The 27,362-nt window shown below is 38.7% G+C and overlaps 1 protein-coding gene across 1 annotated transcript in view; it reads right to left on the reverse strand.

The window, feature by feature from the left end:
- CTDSPL (CTD small phosphatase like) overlaps window positions 1-27,362 on the reverse strand; it is a 302,498-nt gene that overhangs the window by 20,906 nt on the left and 254,230 nt on the right. Inside the window, 3 exon segments of the mRNA XM_053713772.1 lie at window positions 17,010-17,036; window positions 17,039-17,197; window positions 24,168-24,260. Of these exon segments, the coding sequence (XP_053569747.1) occupies window positions 17,010-17,036; window positions 17,039-17,197; window positions 24,168-24,260 (279 nt within the window).

Raw genomic sequence — 27,362 nt, forward strand, 5'->3', positions numbered from 1 at the left:
TAGCTAGGAAGTTTTTTGTTTAGAAGAGAGGCCATCAGATCTATTTCTAGAAGACCCCACATCTGTACAAGATAAAAAAAAACACAACAAGGATGGAGAGACCACTCCCCCGGATGTAAAGTCTGACGGCTGAGATAATCTTGCTTCCCAATTGTCTACACCTGGGATATGAATCGCAGAAATTTGACAAGAGTTGGATTCAGCCCAAGAAGTATCCGAGACACTTCTTTCATTGCTGAAGGACTGCGAGTCCCCTCCCTTGATGATTGACATATGCCACTGTTGTGATATTGTCTGTCTGAAAATTAATAACATCCAAGCACATAGCCACTGAAGAGATGATAGAGACTGAAGGTTTTAGACAAGCTAAAACCAACTTCATTTGTCTCTTGTCTGTCAGAGAAAGAGTCATGGACACTGAATCTATCTGGAAACCTAAAAAGGTGACCCTTGTCTGAGGAATTAAGAAACTCCTTTTGTAAATTGATCCTCCCACCATGTCTTGAAGAACCACAACTAGTTGTTTTGTGTGAGATTCTGCTAAAGGAAAAGATTGAGCTAGTAGCAAGATATCGTCCAATAAGGAAACACCGCAATAACCCTGCTCTGTGATTACAGATAGAAGGGCACAGAGAAACCTTTGAGAAGATTCTTGGAGCTGTCGCTAGGCCAAACGGAAAGAGCGCCATATTGGTAATGTTGTCTAGAAAAAGAGAAACTCAGAAAACAATAGTGTTCTGGATGAATTGGAATGTGAAGATAAGCGTCCTGGTAAGTCTATTGTGGACATGAAATGACCTTGCTGAACAAAAGGCAGAATAGTCCTTATAGTCACCATCTTGAAAGTTGGGACTCTTTACAAAACCAATATAAAATTTTTAGATCCAGAATTGGTCTGAACGAATCTTCTTTCTTTGGGACAATGAACAGATTTGAATAAAAACCCAAACCCTGGTTCCTGCTGAGGATCTGGAACAATCACCCCCTGAAAGCTCCAGGTCTGAAACACACTTCCGAAAAGCCTGAGCTTCACAGGGATTGTTTGAACATGAAAAAGAATCCTTCTCATGGGAGGTCTTATTCTGAAACCTATTTGATACCCTTGAGAAACAATATCGTGAATCCACTGACTTTGAACAGAATAATTTCAATCTACCCCCCACCAGTTGAACTGGTTTGAGGGCCACCCCCCTTCATGCAGTATTAGGGCTGTGATATTGGGTTTCTTATAAGGCCTTGGATTTATTCCAATTCGGAGATCATCTCAATTAGAGCCAGAGGCCTTAGGGGAAAGGAGAGGTATTCTGTTCCTCTATTCTGATGAAAGGAACAAAAACGATTGGAAGCCTTTAAACACTTACCCTTAGATTTCTTATCTTGGGGCAGAAAAACTCCCCTTTCCCCCCAGTGATAGTGGGATAATAGAATCCAATTGAGAACCAAATAAATTATTACCCTGAAAACGATAGAGATAGTAATCCTAGATTTAGATACCATATCAGCATTCCAAAGATTTAAGCAATAAATCTCTTCTAGTAAGAACAGCTAAAGACATAGATTTATAACAATCTTAATGACATCAAATATAGCATCACAAATGAAATGTTTAGCATGTTGAAGTAAAGAACAAATGCTATACAATTCATGATCTGATAATTGCTATGCTAAAAACTGTCAACCAAAAAGCTACAGCAGCAGCAACATCAGCCATAAAAATAGCAGGTCCTAAGAATACAGCCCAGTATGTAAATATGCTCCTTCTAAGAAAAGATTAAATCTTCCTATCTAAAGGGATACTTAAATGAATACTATCTTCCATAGGAATAGTAGTATGTTTGGCAAGAGGGGGAAATTAGCCCCATCAACCTTAAGGACTCTTTCCCCAAAACTCTAAATTGGCCACAGGTCAAGGGATATAGCTCCTTAAACCTAAAAGAAGGGGTTAAACGAAGCACCAGGCCTAGACCCATTCTTTAGCAATCATATCCAGAGATGCATCTAGAATAGGAAAAAACTTCAGGAGTGATCTCAGAAGTTTTAAAAACAGAATTCAAACATTTGCTAGTTTTGTTATCAAGAGGACTAGAGTCCTCAAAAACCCAAAGTAAACAATACCCTTCCTTTAATAAAGACGAATATATTCAATCGTTAAAAAGAAAAGTAGATTTGTCAATTTCAGTCTCTGAAGCAGGATCCTCTGAGCCAGAGAAATCCTTATCAGCAGAAGATACTTTCAGTATGCTGTCGATCAATACAAATTTCATCAGATTTATGAGAAGTTTGAAAGGCCTTTTACGTTTATTTGAAGGCGAAATAGCAGTCATATCCTTCTCTATGGCTGCAGCAATATAAATTTTTCACATCTGCAGGAATATCATGTACATAGACTGTGAAGGAGTAACAGTAGATGCATTTGTACTTATAGAAACATTATCAGCATGTAATAATTTTTCATAACAAGTGCCACATATTTGAGCTGAAGAAGTAAGATCAGCTAATTTACAACAAACACACTTTGGTAGAATTGTGTTCAGACAGCTTAGTTCCTACAAGTAACATCAGAGGCAGGATCAGTTTGAGACATCTTGCAAATGTAACAAAAAATAAAAAATAACATTTAAACAAAATATCCAATTTCCTCAAAATAGAGTTTCAGGAATGGGAAACAAAAGTAAAATCAAAAGCGACATTATAGCCCTCTACTAAACAAATGAGAGCAGTTAGCAAAAGAGGGAAAGACTTACTATAACAAATTGTGGCGCCCAAAAATGACACGGATGACGCAAATGCAGAGGAAAAAACTTTGGCGCCAAGGCTAACAAATGAAATGACGCAACCCTCGCACCATAACAGGCGTGACTTGCGGCAAACAAAATTGCGTCAATAAAGACGCAAGAAATGACGCTCAACTCACAACATGACAGACCGCCGACTTCGCTCCACAAATGACGCAATAAAGAGTAACCCTTTTTTTGCATCATCGCAAGTCTATTAGCCCACAAAAATTTAGAAAAAAAAACTGACTCCAAGTTACAACTAACTGGAAACCCCAGGTAAGAAAAAAAATACCTAAAATTTCCCATAAACATAATTTCCCTGCTGAAAGACTGCAAAGGGAAATACACAGACCTGACTCATGGAAAAACATAATTTATGTAAGAATTTTACCTGATAAATTTCATTTCTTTCATATTGGCAAGAGTCCATGAGCTTGTGAACGTATTGGAATAAACATTCCTCACCAGGAGTGGCAAAGTTTCCCAAACCTCAAAATGCCTATAAATACACCCCCACACCACACCCACAATTCAGTTTAACGAATAGCCAAAAAGTGGGGTGATAAGAAAGGAGCGAAAGCAATCAACAAGGAATTGGAATAATTGTGCTTTATACAAAAAAATCATAACCACCATAAAAAGGGTGGGCCTCATGGACTCTTGCCAATATGAAAGAAAATTAATTTTATCAGTAAATTCTTACATAAATTATGTTTTCTTTCATGTAATTGGCAAGAGTCCATGAGCTAGTGACGTATGGGATAGCAAATACCCAAGATAAGGAACTCCACGCAAGAGTCACTAGAGGAGGGAGGGATAAAAATAAAGACAGCCAATTCCGCTGAAAAATGAATCCACAACCCAAATCAAAAGTTTTAAATCTTTCATAATGAAAAAAAAACATAATTTATGTAAGAACTTACCTGATAACTTCATTTCTTTCATATTAGCAAGAGTCCATGAGCTAGTGACGTATGGGATATACATTCCTACCAGGAGGGGCAAAGTTTCCCAAACCTTAAAATGCTATAAATACACCCTCTCACCACACCCACAATTCAGTTTAACGAGATAGCCAAGAAGTGGGCGTTGATAAGAAAAAAGTGCGAAAGCTTATAAAATAAGGAATTGGAATAATTGTGCTTTTATACAAAAAAATCCTAACCACCACAAAAAAGGGCGGCGCCTCATGGACTCTTGCTAATATGAAAGAAATGAATTTATCAGGTAAGTTCTTACATAATTTATTTTTACTTTCATGTAATTAGCAAGAGTCCATGAGCTAGTGACGTATGGGATAATGACTACCCAAGATGTGGATCTTTCCACGCAAGAGTCACTAGAGAGGGAGGGATAAAATAAAGACAGCCAATTCCTGCTGAAAATAATCCACACCCCAAATAAAGTTTAATGAAAAACATAAGCAGAAGATTTCAAACTGAAACCACTGCCTGAAGTACTTTACTACCTCAAAACTGCTTCAGAAGAAGAAACACATCAAAAATGGTAGAATTGAAAAAGTATGCAAAGAGGACCCAAGTTCCTGCTTTGCAAATCTGATCAATCGAACGCTTCATTTCCTAAACGCCCAGGAAGTAGAAACTGACCTTCGAGGCGGAATTTACCCAGACTCGGACATAGGCATGATGAAATAAAAGATTTTCAACCAAGATGCCAAAGAAATGGCAGAAGCTTTCTGGCCTTTTCTAGAACCGGAAAAGATGACAAATAGACTAGAAGTCCTTTCGGAAAGACTTACGTAGCTTAAACATAATAATACAAAGCTCTAACAGCATCAAAGAATGCAATGATTCTCCTTAGAATTCATAGGATTAGGACATAATGAAGGAACCACAATTTCTCTACTAAGGTTGTTAGAATTCACAACCTTAGGTAAAAAAATTCAAAAGCAAGTTCGCAGCACCGCCTTATCCTGATGAAAAATCAGAAAAGGAGACTCACAAGAAAGAGCAGATAATTCAGAGACTCTTCCTGGCAGAAGAGATGGCCAAAAGAAACAAAAAACTTTCCAAGAAAGTAATATAACGACCAAAGAATGCATGTGGTTCAAAAGGAGGAGCTTGAAAAGCCCCCAGAACCAAATTCAAACTCCAAAGGAGGAGAAATTGACTGAATGTACAGGGTTTTATACGAAACCAAAGCTTGTACAAAACAATGAAATATCAGGAAGATTAGCAATCCTTCTGTGAAAAAAGAACAGAAAGAGCAGAGAGATTTGTCCTTTCAAGGAACTTGCGCGACAAACCTTTATCTAAACCATCCTGAAGGAAACTGAAAATTCTCGGTTATTCAAAAAGAATGCCAGGAAAAAATGATGAGAAAGACACTAAGAAATATAAGTCCTTCCAGACACTATAATATATCGCTCTAGATACAGATTTACGAGTCTGTCACATAGTATTTAATCATCTGAGTCAGAGAAACCTTCTTTGACCAAGAATCAAGCGTTCAAACTCCATACCTTTAAAATTTAAGGATTTGAGATCCTGATGGAAAAAAAAGGACCTTGCTACAGAAAGTCCTGGTCTTAACGGAAGAGTCCACAGCTGGCAAGAGGCCATCCGGACAAGATCCGCATACCAAAACCTGTGAGGCCATGGCTGGAGCTACCAGCAGGTGGAGAATACTCTTGGAAGAAGAACTAGAGGCGGGAAAGATATAGGCAGGATGATACTTCCAAGGAAGTGATAATCGTATGCACTGCTTCGCCCCGAGGATCCCGGGATCTGGACAGATACCAGGGAAGTTTCTTGTTTAGATGAGAAGCCATCAGATCTATTTCTGCGAGTTCCCACATTTGAACAATCTGAAGAAATACCCATGGGCGAAGAGACCATTCGCCGGATGCAACGTTTGGCGACTGAGATTAATCGCTTCCCCAATTGTCATATCACCTGGGATATGAACCGCAGAGATTAGACCAGGAGCTGGATTCCGCCCAACAACCAAATTCGAGATACTTCTTTCATAGCCAGAGGACCTGTGAGTCCCTCCTTGATTATTGATGTACTGCCACAGCGTGTGACATTGTCTATCTGAAAACAAATGAACAACTCTCTCCTTCAGAAGAGGCCAAGACTGAAGAGCTCTGAAAATTGCACGGAGTTCAAAAATATTGATCGGTAATCCTCACTTCCTGAGATTCCCAAACCCCTTGTGCCGTCAGAGACCCCCCACACAGCTCCCCAACCTGTAAGACCTTGCATCTGTTGAGATATAGTCTAGGTCGGAAGAACAAAGAAGCCCCCTGAACTAAACGATGGTGAACTGTCCACAACATGTCAGAGAGTGTCGTATAATTGGTTTAAAGATATTAATTTGAGATATCTTTGTGTAATCCCTGCACCACTGGTTCAGCATACAGAGCTGAAGAGGTCGCATGTCGAAAAACGAGCAACAGGAGATCGCATCCGATGCGGCAGTCCTAAGACCTAAAAATTTCACATGCATAAGGCTACCAAAGGGAATGATTGTGACTGAAGGTTTTGACAAGCTGATAACAATATCTAAACTTCTCTTATCTGACAAGGACAGAGTCATAGACACTGAATCTATCTGGAAACCTAAAAAGGTTACCCTTCGTCTTAGGAAACAATGAACTGAATGGTAAATTTGATCCTCCAACCATGATCTTGAGAAACAACACAAGTCGATTCGTATGAGATTCCTGCGAAAAATGTGAAGAACTGAGCAAGTACCAAGATATCGTCCAATAAGGAAATACCAAAACCCTGTAATCTGATTACAGACAGAAGGGCACCGAGAACCTTTGAAAAAAATTCTTGGAGTTGACGCTAGGCCAAACGGTAGAGCCACAAAACTGGTAATGCTTGCTCCTAAAAAAGAGAATCTCAGAAACTAAAAGTGATCTGGATGAATCGGAATATGCAGATATGCATCCTGTAAATCTATTGTAGACATATAATGCCCTTGCTAAACAAAGGCAGGATAGTCCCTACAGTTACCATCTTGAATGTTGGTATCCTTACATAACGATTCAATAGATAGATCGGAACTGGTCTGAAGGAATTGACCTTCTTTGGTACAATGAAGAGATTAGAATAAAACCCAGCCCTGTTCCAGAACGGTAACTGGCATAATTACTCCCAGCCAACTCCTAGATCTGAAACCATTCAGAAATGCTGAGCCTTTAGCTGTGTTTACTGGACACGGGAAAGAAAAAAATCTCATTGCAGGAGGCCTTTAACTTGAAGCCAATTCTGTACCCTTTCTGAAACAATGTTCTGAAACCAGAGATTGTGAACGGAATTGATCCAAATTCTCCTTGAAGAAAACGTAAACTGCCCCATACCAAGCTGAGCTGGAATGAGGGCCTCACCTTCATGGGTATTTAGGAGCTGGCTATAGGTTTCTATAAGGCTTGGTTATATTCCAAACTGGAAATGGTTTCCAAACTGATACCGCTCCTGAGGATGAAGGATCAGGCTTTCATTCCTTGTTGTGAGGAAAGGAACGAAAATGATTAATAGACCTAAATTTACTTTAGATTTTTTTATCCTTTGGTAAAAAAGTTCCCTTCCTTCCAAGTAACAGTTGAGATATAGAATCCAACTGAAAATCGAATAATTTATTACCCTGGAAAGAAAGGGGAAAGCAAAGTTTGACTTAGAAGACATATCAACATTCCAAGTTTTAAGCCATAAAGCTTTTCTAGCTAAAATAGCTAGAAACATATACCTGACATCAACTCTAATGATATCAAAAGTTGGTATCACAAATAAAAATTATTAGCATGTTATAGAATAATAATAATGCTATAAAAATTATGACTTGTTACTATGTTGCGCTAAAACTTCTAACCAAAAAGTTGAAGCTGCAGCAACACCATCCGCTAAAAATATAGCAGGTCTAAGAGATTACCTGAACATAAGTAAGCTTTTCTTAGAAAGGATTCAATTTTCCTATCTAAAGGATCCTTAAATGAAGTACTATCTGCCATAGGAATAGGTAGTAACGTTTTAGCAGGAGTAGAGACCAGCCCCATTAACTTAGAGATTTTGTCCCAAAACTCTTAATCTGTCAGATGGCACAGGATATAATTGCTTAAACGTTAGAAGGAGTAAATGAATTACCCAAATTATTCCATTCCCTGGAAATTACTTCAGAAATAGCATCAGGGAGAGAAAATACTTCTGGAATAACTACAGGAGATTTAAAAACCTTATTTAAACGTTTAGATTTAGTATCAAGAGGACCAGAATCCTCTATTTCTAATGCAATTAATACTTCTTTAAGTAAAGAACGAATAAATTCCATCTTGAACAAATACAAAGATTTATCAGCATCAACCTCTGAGACAGAAACCTCTGAACCAGAAGAACCATTATCAGTATCAGAATGATGATGTTCATTTAAAAATTCATCTGAAAAAAGAGAAGTTTTAAAAGACTTTTATGTATACTAGAAGGAGAAATAACAGACATAGCCTTCTTAATGGATTTAAAAAATAAAATCTCTTATGTTATCAGGAACACTCTGAAAATTAGATGTTGACAGAACAGCAACAGGTAATATAACAGTACTAAAGGAAATTTTATCTGCATTAATAAGTTTGTCATGACATGCAATACAAACAACAGCTGGAGAAACAGATACCAAAAGTTTATAGCAGATACACTTAGCTTGGTAGCTCCAGCACTGGGCAGCGATTTTCCTGAAGTATCTTCTGACTCAGTTGTAACGTGGAACATCTTGCAATATGTAAAAGAAAAAACAACATATAAAGCAAAAATGATCAAATTCCTTAAATGACAGTTTCAGGAATGGGAAAAAAATGCCAGTGAACAAGCCTTCTAGCAACCAGAAGCAATATATAATGAGACTTAAATAATGTGGAGACCAAAAATGACGCCCATATTTTTTAGCGCCAAAAAAGACGCCCACATTATTTGGCGCCTAAATTGCTTTTTGGCGCCAAAAATGACGCCCACATCCGGAACGCCGACACTTTTGACGCAAAAAAAAACGTCAAAAAAATGACGCAACTTCTGGCGACACGTATGACGCCCGGAACAGAAAAACTTTTTGCGCCAAAAAAAGTCAAGCCGCCAAGAATGAACGCAATAAAATGAAGCATTTTCAGCCCCCCGCGAGCCTAACAGCCCACAGGGAAAAAATCAAATTTTTTAAGGTAAGAAAAAATGATTGAAACAAATGCATTTATCCCAAGTATGAAACCTGACTGTCTGAAAAATAAGGAATGTTGAACATCCTGAGTCAAGGCAAATAAATGTTTGAATACATATATTTAGAACTTTATAAAAAGTGCCTAACCATAGCTTAGAGTGTCACAGAAAATAAGCTTACTTACTTACCCAGGACAACTCATCTACATGTTTGTAGAAAGCCAAACCAGTACTGAAACGAAAATCAGCAGAGGTAATGGTATATATATATAAGGTATATCGTCGATCCTGAAAAGGGAGGTAAGAGATGAATCTCTACGACCGATAACAGAGGAACCTATGAAATAGACCCCGTAGAAGGAGATCATTGCATTCAAATAGGCAACTACTCTCTCACATCCCTCTGACATTCACTGCACGCATGAGAGGAAAAACCGGGCCTCCAACCTGCTGCGGAGCGCCATATCAACGTAGAATCTAGCACAAACTTACTTCACCACCTCCATAGGAGGCAAAGTTGTAATAACTGAATTGTGGGTGTGGTGAGGGGTGTATTTATAGGCATTTTAAGGTTTGGGAAACTTTGCCCCTCCTGGTAGGAATGTATATCCCATACGTCACTAGCTCATGGACTCCTTGCTAATTACATGAAAGAAACTGAAATTATAAGCAGAAGAATCCAAACTGAAACAGCTGCCTGAAGTACTTTTCTACCAAAAACTTGCTTCTGAAGAAGAAAAAAACATCAAAATGGTAGAATTTAGTAAAAGTATGCAAAGAAGACCAAGTTGCCTGCTTTGCAAATCTGATCAACAGAAGCGTCATTCTTAAAAGCCCCAGGAAGTAGAAACTGACCTAGTAGAATGAGCCGTAATCCTCTGAGGCGGGGGATTTACCCTGACTCCAAATAAGCCATGATGAATCAAAAGCTTTAAACCAATATGCCAAAGAAATGGCAGAAGGCCTTCTGACCTTTGCCCTAGAACCAGAAAAGATACCAAATAGCCTAGAAGTCCTTTCTGAAATCTTTAGTGACTTCAACATAAAATTTCAGAGCTCTCACCACATCCAAAGAATGTAAAGATCTCCTCCAAATAATTCTTAGGATTAGGACACAACAAAGGGACAACAATTTCCTCTACTAATGTTGTTGGAATTCACAACTTTAGGTAAAAATTTAAATGAAGTCCGCAAAACCGCCTTATCCTGATGAAAAATCAGAAAAGGAGACTCACAAAGAAAGAGCAGATAATTCAGAAACTCTTCTAGCAGAAGAGATGGCCAAAAAGGAACAATACTTTCCACGAAGTAATTGTAAAGCCCTCAAAACCAAATTAAGACTCAAGGAGGAGAGACTGATAAGAACAAAAGCCTGTACAAAACAATGAATATCAGGAAGATTAGCAATCTTTCTGTGAAAAAGAACAGAAAGAGCAGAGATTTGTCCTTTCAAGGAACTTGCAGACAAACCCTTATCCAAACCATCCTGAAGAAACTGTAAAATATCAGGAATTTCTAAAAGAATGCCCAAGAGAATTTATGAGGAAGAACACCATGAAATTTAAGTCTTCCAAACTCGGTAATAAATCTTTCTAGACAGATTTACTGAGCCTGCAACATAGTATTTAATCACCGAGTCAGAGAAACCCTCTATGACTAAGCACTAAGCGTTCAATCTCTCATACCTTCAAATTTAATGATTTGATATCCTGATAGAAAAAACGGGCCCTTGAGATAGAGGGTCCTGGCCTTAACCGGAAGTGGCCCAAGGTTGGCAACTGGACATCTGAACAAGATCCGCATACCAAAACCTGTGTACGCCACGGTTTGTGACATTATCTGTCTGAAAACAAATAAATAGTTTTCTCCTTCAGAAGAGGCCAAAACTGAAGAGCTCTGAGAATCGCACGGGAGTTCCAAAATATTGATTGGTAATCTCGCCTCTTGGAGATTTCCAAACCCCCCTGCTGCGGCCTGTCAGAAGATCCCCAGACAGCTCCCCAACCTGAAAGACTCGCATCTGTTGTAATCACAGTTCCAGGTTGGACAAACAAAAGAGGCCCCTTGAATTAAACGAATGGTGATCTAACCACCACATTCAGAGATAGTCAAATATTGGTATTTAAGGATATTAATTTGTGATATCTTTGTATAATCCCTGCACCATTAGCTCAGCATACAAAGCTGAAAACCTCCATGCACATCAGCTACTGAAGGAATGACTGAGACTGAAGGTTCTGACAAGCTGAAACCAATTTCAGACGTCTTGTCTTGTTAGAGACAAAGTCATGGATACTGAATCTATTTGGAATCCCTAATAAAGGTTACCCTTGTCTGAGGAATCAAGGACATTTTGGTAAATTGATCCTCCAATCATGTCTTTGAAGAAACACAATAGTTGATTCATGTGAGATTCTGCAGAATGTAAAGACCTGAGCAAGTACCAAGATATCGTCCAAATAAGGAAACACTGCAATACCCCGCCCTCTGATTACAGAGAGTAGGGCACCAAGAACCTTTGAAAAGATCCTTGGAGCTGTTGCTGATAGTGATCTGGATGAATCAGAATATGAAGATATGCATCCTGTACAGTCTATTGTGGACGTATAATGCCCTTGCTGAACAAAAGGCAGAATAGTCCTTATAGTCACCATCTTGAATGTTGGTATTCTTACATACGATTCAAAATTTTTAGATCCAGAACTGGTCTGAAAGAATTCCTCTTTCTTTGGAACAATGAACAGATTGAATACAACCCCAGAACCCCGTTCCGGAAAAGGAGTGTGGCACAATTACCCAGATAATTCCAGGTCTGAAACACACTTCAGGAAAGCCTGAGCCTTTACTGGGTTCACTGGAAATGCGTGAGAGAAAGGAACTTCTCACAGGCGGGTCTTACTTTGAAACCCTATTCTGTACCCTTGAGAAACAATGTTCTGAATCCAATGATTTTGGATTGAATTGATACAAACATCTTTGTAAAAATCTTAGTCTGCCACTACAGCTTTGCTGGAATGAGGGGCCGCACCTTCATGCGGACTTGAGGGCCGATTTTGATTTTTTTAAATGCTTGGCATTTATTCCAGACTGGAGAAGGCTTCCAATTGAAACCGTTCCTTTAGGGGAGATGGTCAGGTTTCTGTTCCTTATTCTGACGAAAGGAAACGAAAACGGTTAGCAGCCCTAAATTTACCATTAGATATTTTTATCCTGAGGCAAAAAGGTCTCCCTTCCCCCCAAGTGACAGTTGAAATAAGAGATCAACTGAGAACCAATAATTTATTACCTTGGACAGAAAGAGATAGCAACGTTGATTTAGAAGTCATATCAGCATTCCCCAAAAGATTTAAGCCATAAAGCCTCTTCTAGCTAAAATAGCTAAAGACATATACCTGACATCAATTCTAATGATATCAAAAATGGCATCACAAATGAAATTATTAGCAATGTTGAATTAGCTTAACAATGCTATACCACATTAGGATCTGGTAATTGTTGCGCTACCATCAGCCAAAGAAATAGCAGGCCTAAGAAGATGACCTGAACATAAATAAGCCTCCTTAGATAAGATCAAGCTTCCTATCTAAAGGATCTTTAAAAAGAAGTACTATCTGCCGTAGGAATAGTAGTACGCTTTGCAAGAGTAGAGATGGCCCCATCAACTTTGGGGATCTTTTTCCCAAAACTCCAATTCTATCAGTCGGCAAAGGGTACAGTCCTCTTAAACCTTGAAGGAGGAGTAAATGAAGTTACCCAGACTATTCCATTCCCTAGAAATCACATCTGAAATAGCCTCAGGAACTGGAAAAACCCTCTGGAATAACTACATGAGGTTTAAAAAACCGAAATAAAACGTTTACTGGTTTTAATATAGTCCTCCTCCATATCTAATGCAATCAACACCTCTTTTAATAAAGAATGAATATACTCCATTTTAAATAAGTATGAAGATTTGTCAGTGTCAATATCTGAGGCAGAAATCTTCTGACCCACATAGATCCTCATCAGAGATAGATAAATCAGAATGCTGTCGGTCATTTAAAACTTCATCGAATTTAATGAGAAGTTTTAAAAGACCCTTTTACGTTTATTAGTAAGGTGGGTATAACAGACAGGGCCTTCTGAATAGAATTAGAAACAAATTCTCTCACATTAACAGGAAATATCCTGAAACATTAGATGTTGAAGGAACAACAATAGGTAATGGGACTACTACTAATGGCAATATTGTCTGCGTGTGAAAGTTTATCATGACAACTAACACAAACTATATAATAGAAAAAACAACATATTAAAGCAAAATGATCAATTTCCTTATATGACAGTTTTCAGGAATGGGAAAAAATGCAAACAGAATAAGCCTCTGGAAACCAGAAGCAAAAATAAATAATGATTTAAATAATGTCAAAAATCTGGCGCCAAGTATGACGCCCACAACTGACAAAATATTTTTTGCCGCCAAGAACGTCTGCACAAACACGAGCGTCATAGATGACGCAACTATGTGAAAATTCTCGCCACCAACTAAGACGCCGGAAATGACGAAATTTACGTCAACAAACTTAATTCTTTGCGCCAAAAAAGTCTAGCGCCAAAATGATGCAATAAATTATAGCCATTTTGCGCTCGCGCGAGCCTAACAGCCCGCAATTTAGAAAAGAAAGTCAATTTGAAAATTTTCAGGTAAGAAATTTTTTCTTTTTCTTTTTCATATGCCATTTCCCAAAATGAAACTGACAGTCTGTAAGAAGGAAATATACTGATTAACCTGAATCATGGCAAATATAAGTACAAAACATTATTAGAACTTTACATATAAAGTGCCAAACCACAAGCTGAGAGTGTCTTAAATAAAAGAAAACATACTTACCAAAAGACACTCATCTACATAAAGTAGATAGCCAACCAGTACTGAAACGAGAATCAGCAGAGGTAATGGTATATAAGAGTATATCGTCGATCTGAAAGGCGAGGTAGGAGATGAATCGAATACGACCGATAACAGAGAACCCTATTAAATAGATCCCCGTTAGGATGACCATTGTATTCAATAGGTAATACTACCCTTCACATCCCTCTGTCATTCCACTGCACTCTGAGAGGAACCGGGCTTCAGCATGCTGAGAAGCGCATATCAATGTAGAAATCTAGCACAAAACTTACCTTCACCACCTCCCTAGGAGGCAAAGTTTGTAAAACTGAATTGTGGGTGTGGTGAGGGTGTATTTATAGGCATTTTAAGGTTTGGGAAACTTTGCCCCTCTTGGTAGGAATGTATATCCCAATACGTCACTAGCTCAGGACTCTTGCCAATTACATGAAAGAAATATATGCAATATACATTAAAAACTTTAAAATATAAAGTGCCAAACCATAGCTGAGAGTGTCCTTAAAAAATTATGTATACTTACCAGAAGACACCCATCCACATACAGCAGGACAGGCCAAACCAGCACTGAAACATATCAGCAGAGGTAATAGTAGAGGAGTATAATGTCCTATCTGTAAAGGGAGGGCAGCAGATGAATAGGCGAAAAAACATGGTGTCATCAGGCAATACTCCCTTCACATCCCTCAAAACACCTGTACTTAGAGAGGAATTGGCTTCAAGATGCTTAGAAGCGCCCTTTGACAGAAGAAAATCATGCACCTCTTGCTTCACCACCTCCACAAGGAGGCAAAGTTTTGTAAAAATTTGAGAATATGAGTGAGGTGAGGGGGTTGTATTTATAGGAATTTTGAGGTTTGGGAATTTTGCCCCCTCCTGGTAGGAATGTATATCCCATACGTCACTAGCTCATGGACTCTTGCCACTTACCATGAAAGAAAGGATTGTTTCGAGTATATAGCCAATCCAGTACTGTATGTGTGACAGCAGTGGATCTGTTGTGTGGAGTATAACGACAGGAGGAGGCTAAGGGACTGGTCCCCCATGACACCTGTGGTAGGCTTTTGACTGTATGTATTGGGTACTTGTAAAGCGCGGGCTAATTTACCCGTAAGTAATCTCAAGAGGCGCTGCTCATTTTATTAAAATCAGAGGATGAAAGGCTCAAGTGGCCTTGCTGGGGATCGAACCTGCAACCCTTTGGTTGCTACAGAGCTCAGCCACAGTGCATTAGCATGCTGAGCTAACTCCTCACATGGTATAATTGTCCACTACCTAAACATCAAAAACTCCCCTCTATCACAGAAGAACATCTGAAGCACCTCAATTCTTTACCTTCCTCCTATTGAGGCAAATATAAGAGTAGTTTACCAGTAAGGTGAGAGTGTTTAAGTGCTCTTGGAGTTTTGGAAATCTTTACCTTCTCCTAGTGGCCAGGAGCTGAAATTCTCAGAATAATGAATTGTGGACTCTCACCAACTTTATGCTATAAATGTAAATGAATATGACAATATTACAATTTATTAATAACTTATGTTATGCCTAGCATTAATATAAACAATATAACATGGTTTCACTTGAACGGGGCTGGGCGAGAGGGAACAAGTGAATCCTTGGTTCATCTGTCACTTGCAGGTGCTGGCACACAGTATTTTTATGTAACAATTACGCTTCATTTTTAAAATACTTACCCTTTTGTTATTGTAAACTTACCGCCGATCCTCCGCCTGCAGTTTCCTTCAGTATTGAGCAGATCGATGAAGAATCACGGCATCCTCTAATCTTTGTGTTCCCCCTTTGGCGCCTAGCTCGTGAGGCACACAACGATTGGAGGAAGCCCAGATCGTCATCGATCTGCTAAATACTGCAGGAGATGTGGGCGGAGGCATCGGTGGTAAGTTTACAGTAACAAAAAGTTTAAGTATTTTAAAAAAGAAGCGTAATTGTAAAGTTTAATGACTTAAATTGCCCCTGTTTTTAAGAGTATTTACTTTAAGTAAATATGAATCCAAATTTGCCAATTTGTATCTAATTTTGTTGTAAGATAAATTATGTTTAAATTTTCTTTTAAAATGACAATGCCACCAACTCTCTAAAGGGTTCAGGTCTGCACAAAAATACTAACTGCCCATTTGTAGAAAGAGATTTTAAAAGCTACTGCAATCTACACTTGAGAGTGTGCAACTCTGTATACAAGTGCATCCTACTGACATCAACTGGTTAAACAGGTACCATTTTAATAGAAAAAATAAAAATATGGCAAATTAAACTTCAATTTTTTTTTTTTTTTTTTTTGCAAGAACTGGAAGGGGAGCATACGCCACCCCCAAGAAAAGGCAGTGTTAAATGAATGGGTATAAAAACTTCATGGATTGTATCTACTAGTTTAAAAGGGACAACAAACCGTTGGGTACGACTACAGGAGCAGGGTTACCACTAACCAGAGTATTGATTTTTCTCTGTGTGCATGCAGCTCTCTTTAAAGTGGTTCTCTTATTTAACCCCTTACAAGTGCCAATCGTACCTTGTGACATTCACAGACTAGTGATATTGTTGTCTTTTTGATAAGCCCATATTGTAAAGTTTAGCAAACATTTTTGTAGCAACTATTGCTCAAAATTATTCCTGAGGATCATTATTTTTTTAGATTTCCTATGTAACGTTTAAACTGTGGTAGAAGAAAAAAATGGAAAAATGGAAAGCTTCATCTCTTTATTGTGCAAGCTAAACTAAAGTGCATGAGACAACTGTCAAAAAGTAAACATCGCTGTTCTGTAAACGTGCACCATTTGCATCACAGGGTGCAAGAATATGTGAGTGTCAAAAAGGCGGGCACCCAGTATGAAGAGGCGGAGCTTCATCAACCATCTACTGTAATGAGTTTTAAATAATGAGAACAGATTTTAAGAGAGCTATAGGCGCAGAAGGAAAAATAATAGCATGGTGAGTAATATGCTAATGTAGTTGTACCCCAGCAATTTATGTACCTTTATATATACACTTTTTGTAAGACAGTCTGAAGTACTGTTTGCCTAAATGAGATTGTAAGCTCTCCTGGATTTTGTTCTTATGTCCAAGTATATATAAGTGGGTGATTTTGTACATATAAAGTGTAAATGATAATTGATGCATGATTTTAGAAATATATTCAATTATGTATTTGAGTAAAAAACTTACTGCATTCTCAGGATGGAATATATATGAAGGCTGGGGAGTTGATCCACGATAATTACTTTATTCAACTCTCTTCCGAGACGACTTAGATCTTTCACATAATTCCCTCGGTGGAATACACAGGATTCTCTGAAGAGTCTTGCCTTGAATACTCCCCAACGATCTAGCAAATCTGCCACTGGATCAGCGTACTTTAAATAAAAAGTAACCAGATGTTTAGGGAAAAAACCGATTGTGTAAAGAAATAAAATTTCTTCGAGTAAGTTACCCTATAAAAAGAAATATTAGTGCAAACTCCAAATATCTTTATTGAGGCAACATACAATTAAAGGGACACTGAACCCATTTTTTTTCTTTTGTGATTCAGATAGGACATGTCATTTTAAACAACTTTCTAATGTACTCCTGTTATCAAATTTTCTTCATTCTCTTGGTATCTTTATTTGAAATGCAAGAATGTAAGTTTAGATGCCAGACCATTTTTGGTGAAAAACCTGGGTTGTTCTTGCTGATTGGTGGATAAATTCATCCACAAATAAAAAAGTGCTGTCCAGAGTCCTGAAGCAAAAAGAAAAAAGCTTAGATGCTTTTTTTATTTCAAATAAAGATAGCAAGAGAACGAATAAAAATTGATAATAGGAGTAAATTACAAAGTTGCTTAAAATTGCGTGCTCTATCTGAATCACAAAATAAAAAAAACATAATTTATGCTTACCTGATAAATTTATTTCTCTTGTAGTGTATCCAGTCCACGGATCATCCATACTTGTGGGATATATTCCCTTCCCCAACAGGAAGTTGCAAAAGGATCACCCACAGCAGAGCTGCTATAAAGCTCCACCCCTCACATGTCCATATCCAGTCATTCGACCGAAACAAGACAAGAAAGGAGAAACCATAGGTGCAGTGGTGACTGTAGTTTAATTAAAAATTTAGACCTGCCTTAAAAAGACAGGGCGGGGCCGTGGACTGGATACACTACAAGAGAAATAAATTTATCAGGTAAGCATAAATTATGTTTTCTCTTGTTAAGTGTATCCAGTCCGCGGATCATCCATTACTTGTGGGATACCAATACCAAAGCTTAAGTACACGGATGATGGGAGGGACAAGGCAGGAACTTAAACGGAAGGAACCACTGCCTGTAGAACCTTTCTCCCAAAAACAGCCTCCAAAGAAGCAAAAGTGTCAAATTTGTAAAATTTTGAAAAAGTGGTGAAACGAAGACCAAGTCGCAGCCTTGCAAATCTGTTCAACAGAGGCCTCATTCTTAAAGGCCCAGGTGGAAGCCACAGCTCTAGTAGAATGAGCTGTAATCCTTTCAGGGGGCTGCTGTCCAGCAGTCTCATAGGCTAAGCGTATTATGCTTCGAAGCCAAAAGGAGAGAGAGGTTGCCGAAGCTTTTTGACCCCTCCTCTGTCCAGAATAAACGACAAACAGGGCAGATGTTTGACGAAAATCTTTAGTTGCCTGTAAGTAGAACTTCAAGGCACGGACTACGTCCAGATTATGCAAAAGACGTTCCTTCTTTGAAGAAGGATTAGGGCACAATGATGGGACAACAATCTCTTGATTGATATTCCTGTTAGAAACCACCTTAGGTAAAAACCCAGGTTTAGTACGCAGAACTACCTTATCTGAATGGAAAATCAGATAAGGAGAATCACAATGTAAGGCAGATAACTCCGTGACTCTTCGAGCTGAGGAAATAGCCATCAAAAACAGAACTTTCCAAGATAAAAGTTTAATATCAATGGAATGAAGGGGTTCAAACGGAACTCCTTGAAGAACTTTAAGAACCAAGTTTAAGCTCCACAGAGGAGCAACAGTTTTAAACACAGGCTTAATCCTAGCCAAAGCCTGACAAAAAGCCTGGAAGTCTGGAACTTCTGCCAGACGCTTGTGCAAAAGAATAGACCGAGCAGAAATCTGTCCCTTTAACGAACTAGCTGATAAGCCTTTTTCCAAACCCTCTTGGAGAAAGGACAATATCCTAGGAATCCTAACCTTACTCCATGAGTAACTCTTGGATTCGCACCAATACAGGTATTTACGCCATATCTTATGGTAGATTTTCCTGGTAACAGGCTTTCGTGCCTGTATTAAGGTATCAATAACGGACTCTGAGAAGCCACGCTTTGATAGGATCAAGCGTTCAATCTCCATGCAGTCAGTCTCAGAGAAATTAGATTTGGATGATTGAAAGGACCTTGTATTAGAAGGTCTTGCCTCAGAGGTAGAGTCCATGGTGGACAGGACGACATGTCCACTAGGTCTGCATACCAGGTCCTGCGTGGCCACGCAGGCGCTATCAGAATCACCAATGCTCTCTCCTGTTTGATCTTGGCAATCAGTCGAGGTAGCAGAGGAAACGGTGGAAACACATAAGCCATGTTGAAGAACCAAGGAGCTGCTAGAGCATCTATCAGCGTCGCTCCCGGGTCCCTGGACCTGGATCCGTAACGAGGAAGTTTGGCGTTCTGGCGAGACGCCATGAGATCCAGTTCTGGTTTGCCCCAACGATGGACCAGTTGAGCAAACACCTCCGGATGGAGTTCCCCACTCCCCCGGATGAAAAGTCTGACGACTTAGAAAGTCCGCCTCCCAGTTCTCCACGCCTGGGATGTGGATCGCTGACAAGTGGCAAGAGTGAGACTCTGCCCAGCGAATTATCTTTGAGACTTCTAACATCGCTAGGGAGCTCCTGGTTCCCCCTTGATGGTTGATGTAAGCCACAGTCGTGATGTTGTCCGACTGAAATCTGATGAACCTCAGTTTTGCTAACTGAGGCCAAGCTAGAAGAGCATTGAATATTGCTCTTAACTCCAGAATATTTATTGGAGGAGTTTCTCCTCCTGAGTCCACGATCCCTGAGCCTTCAGGGAATTCCAGACTGCGCCCCAGCCTAGAAGGCTGGCATCTGTTGTTACAATCTGTCTAGAAAGGCAAATCTTAGGAACCGATGATGATCTTTGTGAATCAGTATGTGAAGGTAGGCATCCTTTAAGTCCACTGTGGTCATGTACTGACCCTCTTGGATCATGGGTAGGATGGTCCGAATAGTTTCCATTTTGAATGATGGAACTCTTAGGAATTTGTTTAAGATCTTTAGGTCCAAAATTGGTCTGAAGGTACCCTCTTTCTTGGGAACCACGAACAGATTTGAATAAAATCCCTGTCCTTGTTCCGTCCGCGGAACTGGGTGGATCACCCCCATTACTAGGAGGTCTTGTACACAGCGTAGGAATGCCTCTTTCTTTTTCTGGTTTGCTGATAACCTTGAAAGATGAAATCTCCCTTGAGGAGGGGAAGCCTTGAAGTCCAGAAGATATCCCTGAGATATGATCTCCAACGCCCAGGGATCCTGGACATCTCTCGCCCACGCCTGGGCGAAGAGAGAAAGTCTGCCCCCCACTAGATCAGTTTCCGGATAGGGGGCCGTTCCTTCATGCTGTCTTGGGGGCAGTAGCAGGTTTTCTGGCCTGCTTGCCCTTGTTCCAGGACTGGTTAGGTTTCCAGGCCTGTCTGAAATGAGCAACAGTTCCTTCCTGTCTTGAAGCGGAGGAAGTTGATGCTGCTCCTGCCTTGAAATTTCAAAAGGCACGAAAATTAGACTTTTTGGCCTTTGATTTGGCCCTGTCCTGAGGAAGGGTATGTCCCTCACCTCCAGTAATGTCAGCAATAATTTTCCTTCAAGCCGGGCCCGAATAAGGTCTGCCCCCTTGAAAGGAATATTAAGTAATTTAGATTTATAAGTCACGTCAGCTGACCAGGATTTAAGCCATAGTGCCCTCCGTGCCTGGATGGCGAATCCAGAGTTCTTAGCCGTTAGTTTAGTCAAATGTACAATGGCATCAGAAACAAATGAGTTAGCTAGCTTAAGTGATTTAAGCTTGTCCATAATTTCATCCAATGGAGCTGTGTGAATGGCCTCTTCCAGAGACTCAAACCAGAATGCCGCAGCAGCAGTGACAGGCGCAATGCATGCAAGGGGCTGCAGGATAAAACCTTGTTGCACAAACATTTTCTTAAGGTAACCTAATTTTTTATCCATTGGATCCGAAAAAAAAACCAACAACTATCCTCAATCGGGATATTGGTACGCTTTGCTAAAGTAAAAACTGCTCCCTCCACCTTAGGGACCGTCTGCCATAAGTCCCGTGTAGTGGCGTCTATTGGAAAAAAATTTCTAAATATAGGAGGTGGGGAAAAGGGCACACCGGGTCTATCCCACTCCTTCCTAATAATTTCTGTAAGCCTTTTAGGTATAGGGAAAACATCAGTACACACCGGTACCGCATAGTATCTATCCAGCCTACACAATTTCTCTGGAATTGCAACTGAGTTACAGTCGTTCAGAGCAGCTAAAACCTCCCCAAGCAATACACGGAGGTTCTCAAGCTTAAATTTAAAATTAGAGATCTCTGAATCAGGTTTCCCCGGATCAGAACCGTCACCCACAGAATGAAGCTCTCCGTCCTCATGTTCTGCAAACTGTGACGCAGTATCAGACATGGCTCTTACAGCACCAGCACGCTCTGCATCTCTCCTAATCCCAGAGCTATCGCGCTTGCCTCTCAATTCTGGCAATCTAGATAATACTTCTGACAGGGTAATATTCATGATTGTAGCCATGTCCTGTAAAGTAATTGCTATGGGCGTCCCTGATGTACTTGACACGTGAGGAGAGTTAGTCGCCATAACTTCCCCCTCGTCGTCTGGTGATAATTCTTTTATAGATAAAGACTGACCTTTATTATTTAAAGTGAAATCAATACATTTAGTACACATATTCCTATGGGGCTCCACACTGGCTTTCAAACATAATGAACAAGTAGATTCATCTATGTCAGACATGTTTAAACAGACTAGCAATAAGACTGGCAAGCTTGAAAAAACACTTCACAATAAGTTTACAAGCAATATAAAAAACGCTACTGCGCCTTTAAGAAGCACAAAACCTGTCACAAGTTGAAATAACAATGAACCAAAGCAGTTATACCAACCAAATTTTCACAGTAAATGTATTAAGTTAGCAGAGCATTGCACCCACTTGCAAATGGATGATTAACCCCTTAATACCCCAAACGGATAAACAATAAAGAAAAACGTTTTTTTAAAGCAGTCAAACACACTGTCACAGCTCTGCTGTGACTGATTACCTCCCTCAATATGACTTTAGAAGCCTTTTGAGCCCTCTAGAGAAGTCCTGGATCATGCAGGAAGAAGCAGGAAGTCTGAGTCTGAATTTTTACTGCGCAAAAAAGCGCTAAAATAGGCCCCTCCCACTCATATTACAACAGTGGGAAGCCTCAGTTAACTGTTTCTATGCAGAAATTAAGCCAGCCATGTGGAAAAAATTATGCCCCAATAAGTTTTATCACCAAATGTACGTTAAAAAACGATTAAACATGCCAGCAAACGTTTTAAAACACATTTTTTGAATAGTATATATCTCTATTAATAAGCCTGATACCAGTCGCTTTAACTGCATTTAAGGCTTTACTTACATTACTTCGGTATCAGCAGCATTTTCTTAGTCAATTCCATTCCTTAGAAAAATATTTTACTGCACATACCTTAGTTGCAGGAAAACCTGCACGCCATTTCCTCTCTGAAGTTACCTCACTCCTGAGAATGTGTGAGAACAGCAAGTGGATCTTAGTTACTTCTGCTAAGATCATAGAAAACGCAGGCAGATTCTTCTTCCAAATACTGCCTGAGAAAAAAACAGCACACTCCGGTGCCATTTAAAAATAACAAACTTTTGATTCAAGAAATAAACTAAGTATAAAACACCACAGTCCTCTCCCGACCTCCATCTATGTTGAGGGTTGCAAGAGAATGACTGGGTATGACATGTGAGGGGAGGAGCTATATAGCAGCTCTGCTGTGGGTGATCCTCTTGCAACTTCCTGTTGGGAAGGGAATATATCCCACAAGTAATGGATGATCCGTGGACTGGATACACTTAACAAGAGAAAACTGGGTTCAGTGTCCCTTAAATGTACTTTATGACTGACGTATAAACATTTGTTTCATACAGATCCGTAAACCAAATAAGATTTCATGGCAAAAAGTCTTATTCGTACAATTTTTATATAGGAAGAGATAAGATGCTTTATAAAAATGTCCACCGTTAGCATGACCAGAAAGAACAATAATCAAGTTATAAGTCCCAATAACTAATTTAAAAGTGATGGTAAACTTTTCCCTTTGTATAAACAGATCTGGAATGTTAGTGATAAGCTTTAACTTCTCCAAGTAGTGTTCTATCTACAAAATAAAACAAAAAACTGAGTGCCATATGGCTAGAGCACCAATTGGAGAACAGTTCAAACCGTTAGCTCTCATAAAAACAACAACTTTTGAACTAGGCGGCCTGAGCACAGGGTATTTGAATTTCATTGCTACATTAAAATGTTAAAGCACACTTTCATTACAACCAATGAATTAAACATATAAAATATCGCTAAACATTAAAGATCTGTTTTTACAAAGAGGAAAGTTTACCTTCACTTTAAGGTTTACTGACTACTTTCAGACTCCACACTTCCCTTCTTACGTACATAATGAGGTATCTCTTTAATACTGAAACTGAAGTGCTTTACACAACCACTTAAACATACTTCTACACAAAGCAGTTAATTTATTGAAGCAGCTAATCGCCAAATACATATTGCCAATTGCTATTTAAACACCTGTGATGGGTTTGGTTACGAAAAACAAAGCCGTTTTAACATGCGCTAAATACATAAGACAATCAAATGAATAACTAGAGCACTACTGTCACTGCTTGTGCATTTCTTCTTGCAACTGAACACAAAAAGAACAGGGAAGTGGATGTCAGTAGTCCGAACAATAACATAAGACCATTATTAACCATGGTAACTAAATAACTGCATACAGGCTTCATGAGCAATGCATGGAGGATACATTATGAGCAAAGCCCATATGTTGTCGTGTCGTTACCATGGGAACACTTACCCACAAACTAGAAGAAAGCACAAAGACACACTGGTAGACAAAGAAGCAAGGAAAAAAAAAGGAAAAAAGTAAGACAGTTTTAAAGAAAATAACTGATCAAAGAAAAAGGGCTAAAATATAACAAAAATGGACCCTCTCGTTTGCAATAACATCAACTGAGTACAAAGTACTTACTTTTGCTAAACTGGCTGTAAAAAGGACACATTCAAAGAGCTCGCCCATCTTCTGAAGAAACTCATCTACGTGTGGTCTTTTCAGCACATAGACCTAAAGAGGAACCATCCAATCAGTAATAAAAAAAGAAACATCAATTTATTTACTGATTCTGTATGGGGAAATCTGAGTGCAGACGGACACTCCACTTGTACCTATTTTAGATAAATGTAAAAATTAAAAAAAAAATTTGTAAACATGCGCATAGGTAAAAAAACTATGTAAAATTTACTGATGAATACAGAACACCATCCTTTGTTTAACAACAACCCGAGGTAGGCTCAGGAGCAGCAATGCATTAAAGAAACTTGACTGCTGATTGATGGATGCACATGGATATCTCTAGTAATTGGTTCACCCAATTTGTTCAGCTAGCTCCCAGTAGTGCATTGCTGCTCCTTTAACAAACGATACAAAGAAAGAGATTGTAATATTCCCTTAAAGCTGTCACTTTTACAATGTGAGAGAAATATCTCATATTGCACAAATCTTTTACTTGATAGTTCAGTGAAATGAAAAAAACATTCAATTAGGCATCTCCAGTATTAGGAATCTGTTACTATGACAACTGGAAACATTTAATAAAACAACATCCTTGCGCAAAACTTTCCTTAAAGTGATGGCAATCTCTCCCCTGTATTAAATACGATCCATAATGTTAGTGATATTTTAGAAGGAGTTTAATTCATCAGTTGTAACGAATGTGAGCTATAGCTTACATTTTAATATAAATATGAAATTCAAATACCCCGTGCTCAGATTTTTCTGTGAGCTAAGGGTTTAATTGTTCTCCAATCAGCTCTCTCCCCTTAAGGCACTTTTGTTGTATCTAGAGCGCTGATTGGAGAACAATTCCGACCATTAGAAAAATTGACTTTTGAAGTGGGGGTGGAGCGCAGGATATTTGAATTTCATATCTATATTAAAACGTAAGCTATAGCGCATCTTCATTACAACTGATGAATGAAACCATGTAAAATATCACTAAAATTCCAGGAGCATTTACCATTACGTTAAGGCAGGGTGCCCATACTTTAATTAGACTGGGTCTTTTTATGAAGTTTGTCAGTGTGATCTAGTTATACATGTGCTAAACACAGGAAATAATATCCTTGTCTTATTTTATTTATTGGTGGAGAGTGAGATGGGAAATCACACAACAGTTTTGTGATCTATTGGTCAGATCTACTCGTAGATCCCAACCTACCTTCTGGACACACCAGCTTTTAGGTCTAAAAAAAACCCAGTCTTTAAAATAACTTGAAAATTATTATCAGTTATTTTAGAGCGGTCAAAACTCATTGATTGTTTAGTGGGCTATCTGGTGAGTACCTCTTCACATTTATCTTCTTTTTTTATATGGTATTGCACAATTTGTTGCATTTTTCTCTACAGGCACCTTTTTATTAATATTACTTCTAAGGAGGACTCCTTTTGACCCTGACATCAATGATTTGAAACCTCTATGGATCCAGGATTAGGATTTCTCCACCTCTGAGGATTTGGACTGGGACATTCATTTTTCTTCCTTTTTTTTTTAGTGGTGGCACTTAGCAGTCCCTATTAAAGTACCTTAAAGGGTGGACTCTCTTGTGGACCTTATTCACCATTTTATTTAGTGTTTTATATTGTGGTTCTTAATAAATATGTACATTTTATGCACTTTTTCAATGTTTTATTTTTTGACACACAGTGTGGTGATTAAGCTGTTTATTCAGCGCTACCTATAATCTTCCAATCCGTTTTACTTTTTTACTTCATTTGGCACAGAAGTATTTAGGTAGCTTTCATCATTCTGTACCCCACGGATCACTGTTCTGTCTGTATTTGTAGAGCGCCAACAGATTACACAGAGCTGGTCATTCAAAACGTAATTGCAGAAAAACGATGCATTATTACATTCTCAGGATATAGGATGGATATGGCTGTCTCCCAATGCAAGTAATCAAGAATAGGCCAGGTAGAGTATAAACAGCCTATCCTGGATTACTTGAATAGGGTTACAGCCCAACTCTTGCAGGTATCCCCCATAGAATTTCTAAGCATCTGGACTGAAGCTTGCAATAAGCATAAAACAAGGCAACTATGGGAATCAACCAGCAAATATTAAGTACTTTCCAGTAAATATACATTTAATTACTTTTGTCTTTGTTTAAAATGTATAACACTTTTTTTTTTAACTGATGTTCATGTCTGACAATAGAATAAGTATATAGGTAATATTTTACACCATGCATGCAACATATGCTATTATTCTCTACAGGTTACCTGTTGTGCCACTGATAACCAATTTAGACAGATGTCAGATTAATCAGGTCAGTTTCCAGTGATACCCTTAGCAGGGGGCAATGCCTCCCCAAGATGATCTGACACCCTGCATAAGAATCACTTCTTTATACATACACTCCCTCCTTCCTTCCATGCATCAGTTTTACGCACATTAAAGGCGACAGAAGAATAAACAAGAGAAAAGAAATACATTAAACTCTCACAAAGATTAGGATGTCAAGCCGGCATTTACTCAACCCTTGGGTAGTTCTTTAGCCTCAGCCCTGTTTTTTAAATGTACCCAATACACTTTTTATTTTTAGAGTAGGTAATGCACCAAAATCCCTTCTTTTTCTGTATTTTTGTAGCTGCTTAGCCAATCACTATCTGTGTTCTTCTCAATACATTGCCACTCCAGAACTCCGAAAAGAGGTTAAACACACAGTTCTCTTTAAAATGATTGTAAACTTTTGTAATTTAAATACATAGTATATCAAATTATTTATAATAGGGGCCGTAATAGAGGAATGGCAGGATGTTTACCATCACTAAATAGTAAATCTTTTACAAGGGAAGTACCTTTAATTATTTTAATGAATAAAAGTGCCCTTGTTTTTATAAATAATTTTATACTGTGTATAAAACTACAAAAGTTTGCAATCACTTTAAGCAAAAGTGTGATAAGAAAATAAATTATCAGTAATAAAATACTCCAAAGTGCTAGTATATGTCCCTTTAAAATATTGGTAATTAAATTAAAAGATGCAAAGTGATTAAGGTGCCTAAAATTCTTTGACAATGTTATTTTTTTATCTTTTCCAAATTGGAACTCCTACCAAAAAGTAAGTAATCTGCACTCACTACTGAAAATGAGAGGAGACAAAATGG

Source organism: Bombina bombina, chromosome 5 (assembly GCF_027579735.1).
Source record: "Bombina bombina isolate aBomBom1 chromosome 5, aBomBom1.pri, whole genome shotgun sequence".
Lineage (NCBI taxonomy): Eukaryota > Metazoa > Chordata > Amphibia > Anura > Bombinatoridae > Bombina > Bombina bombina.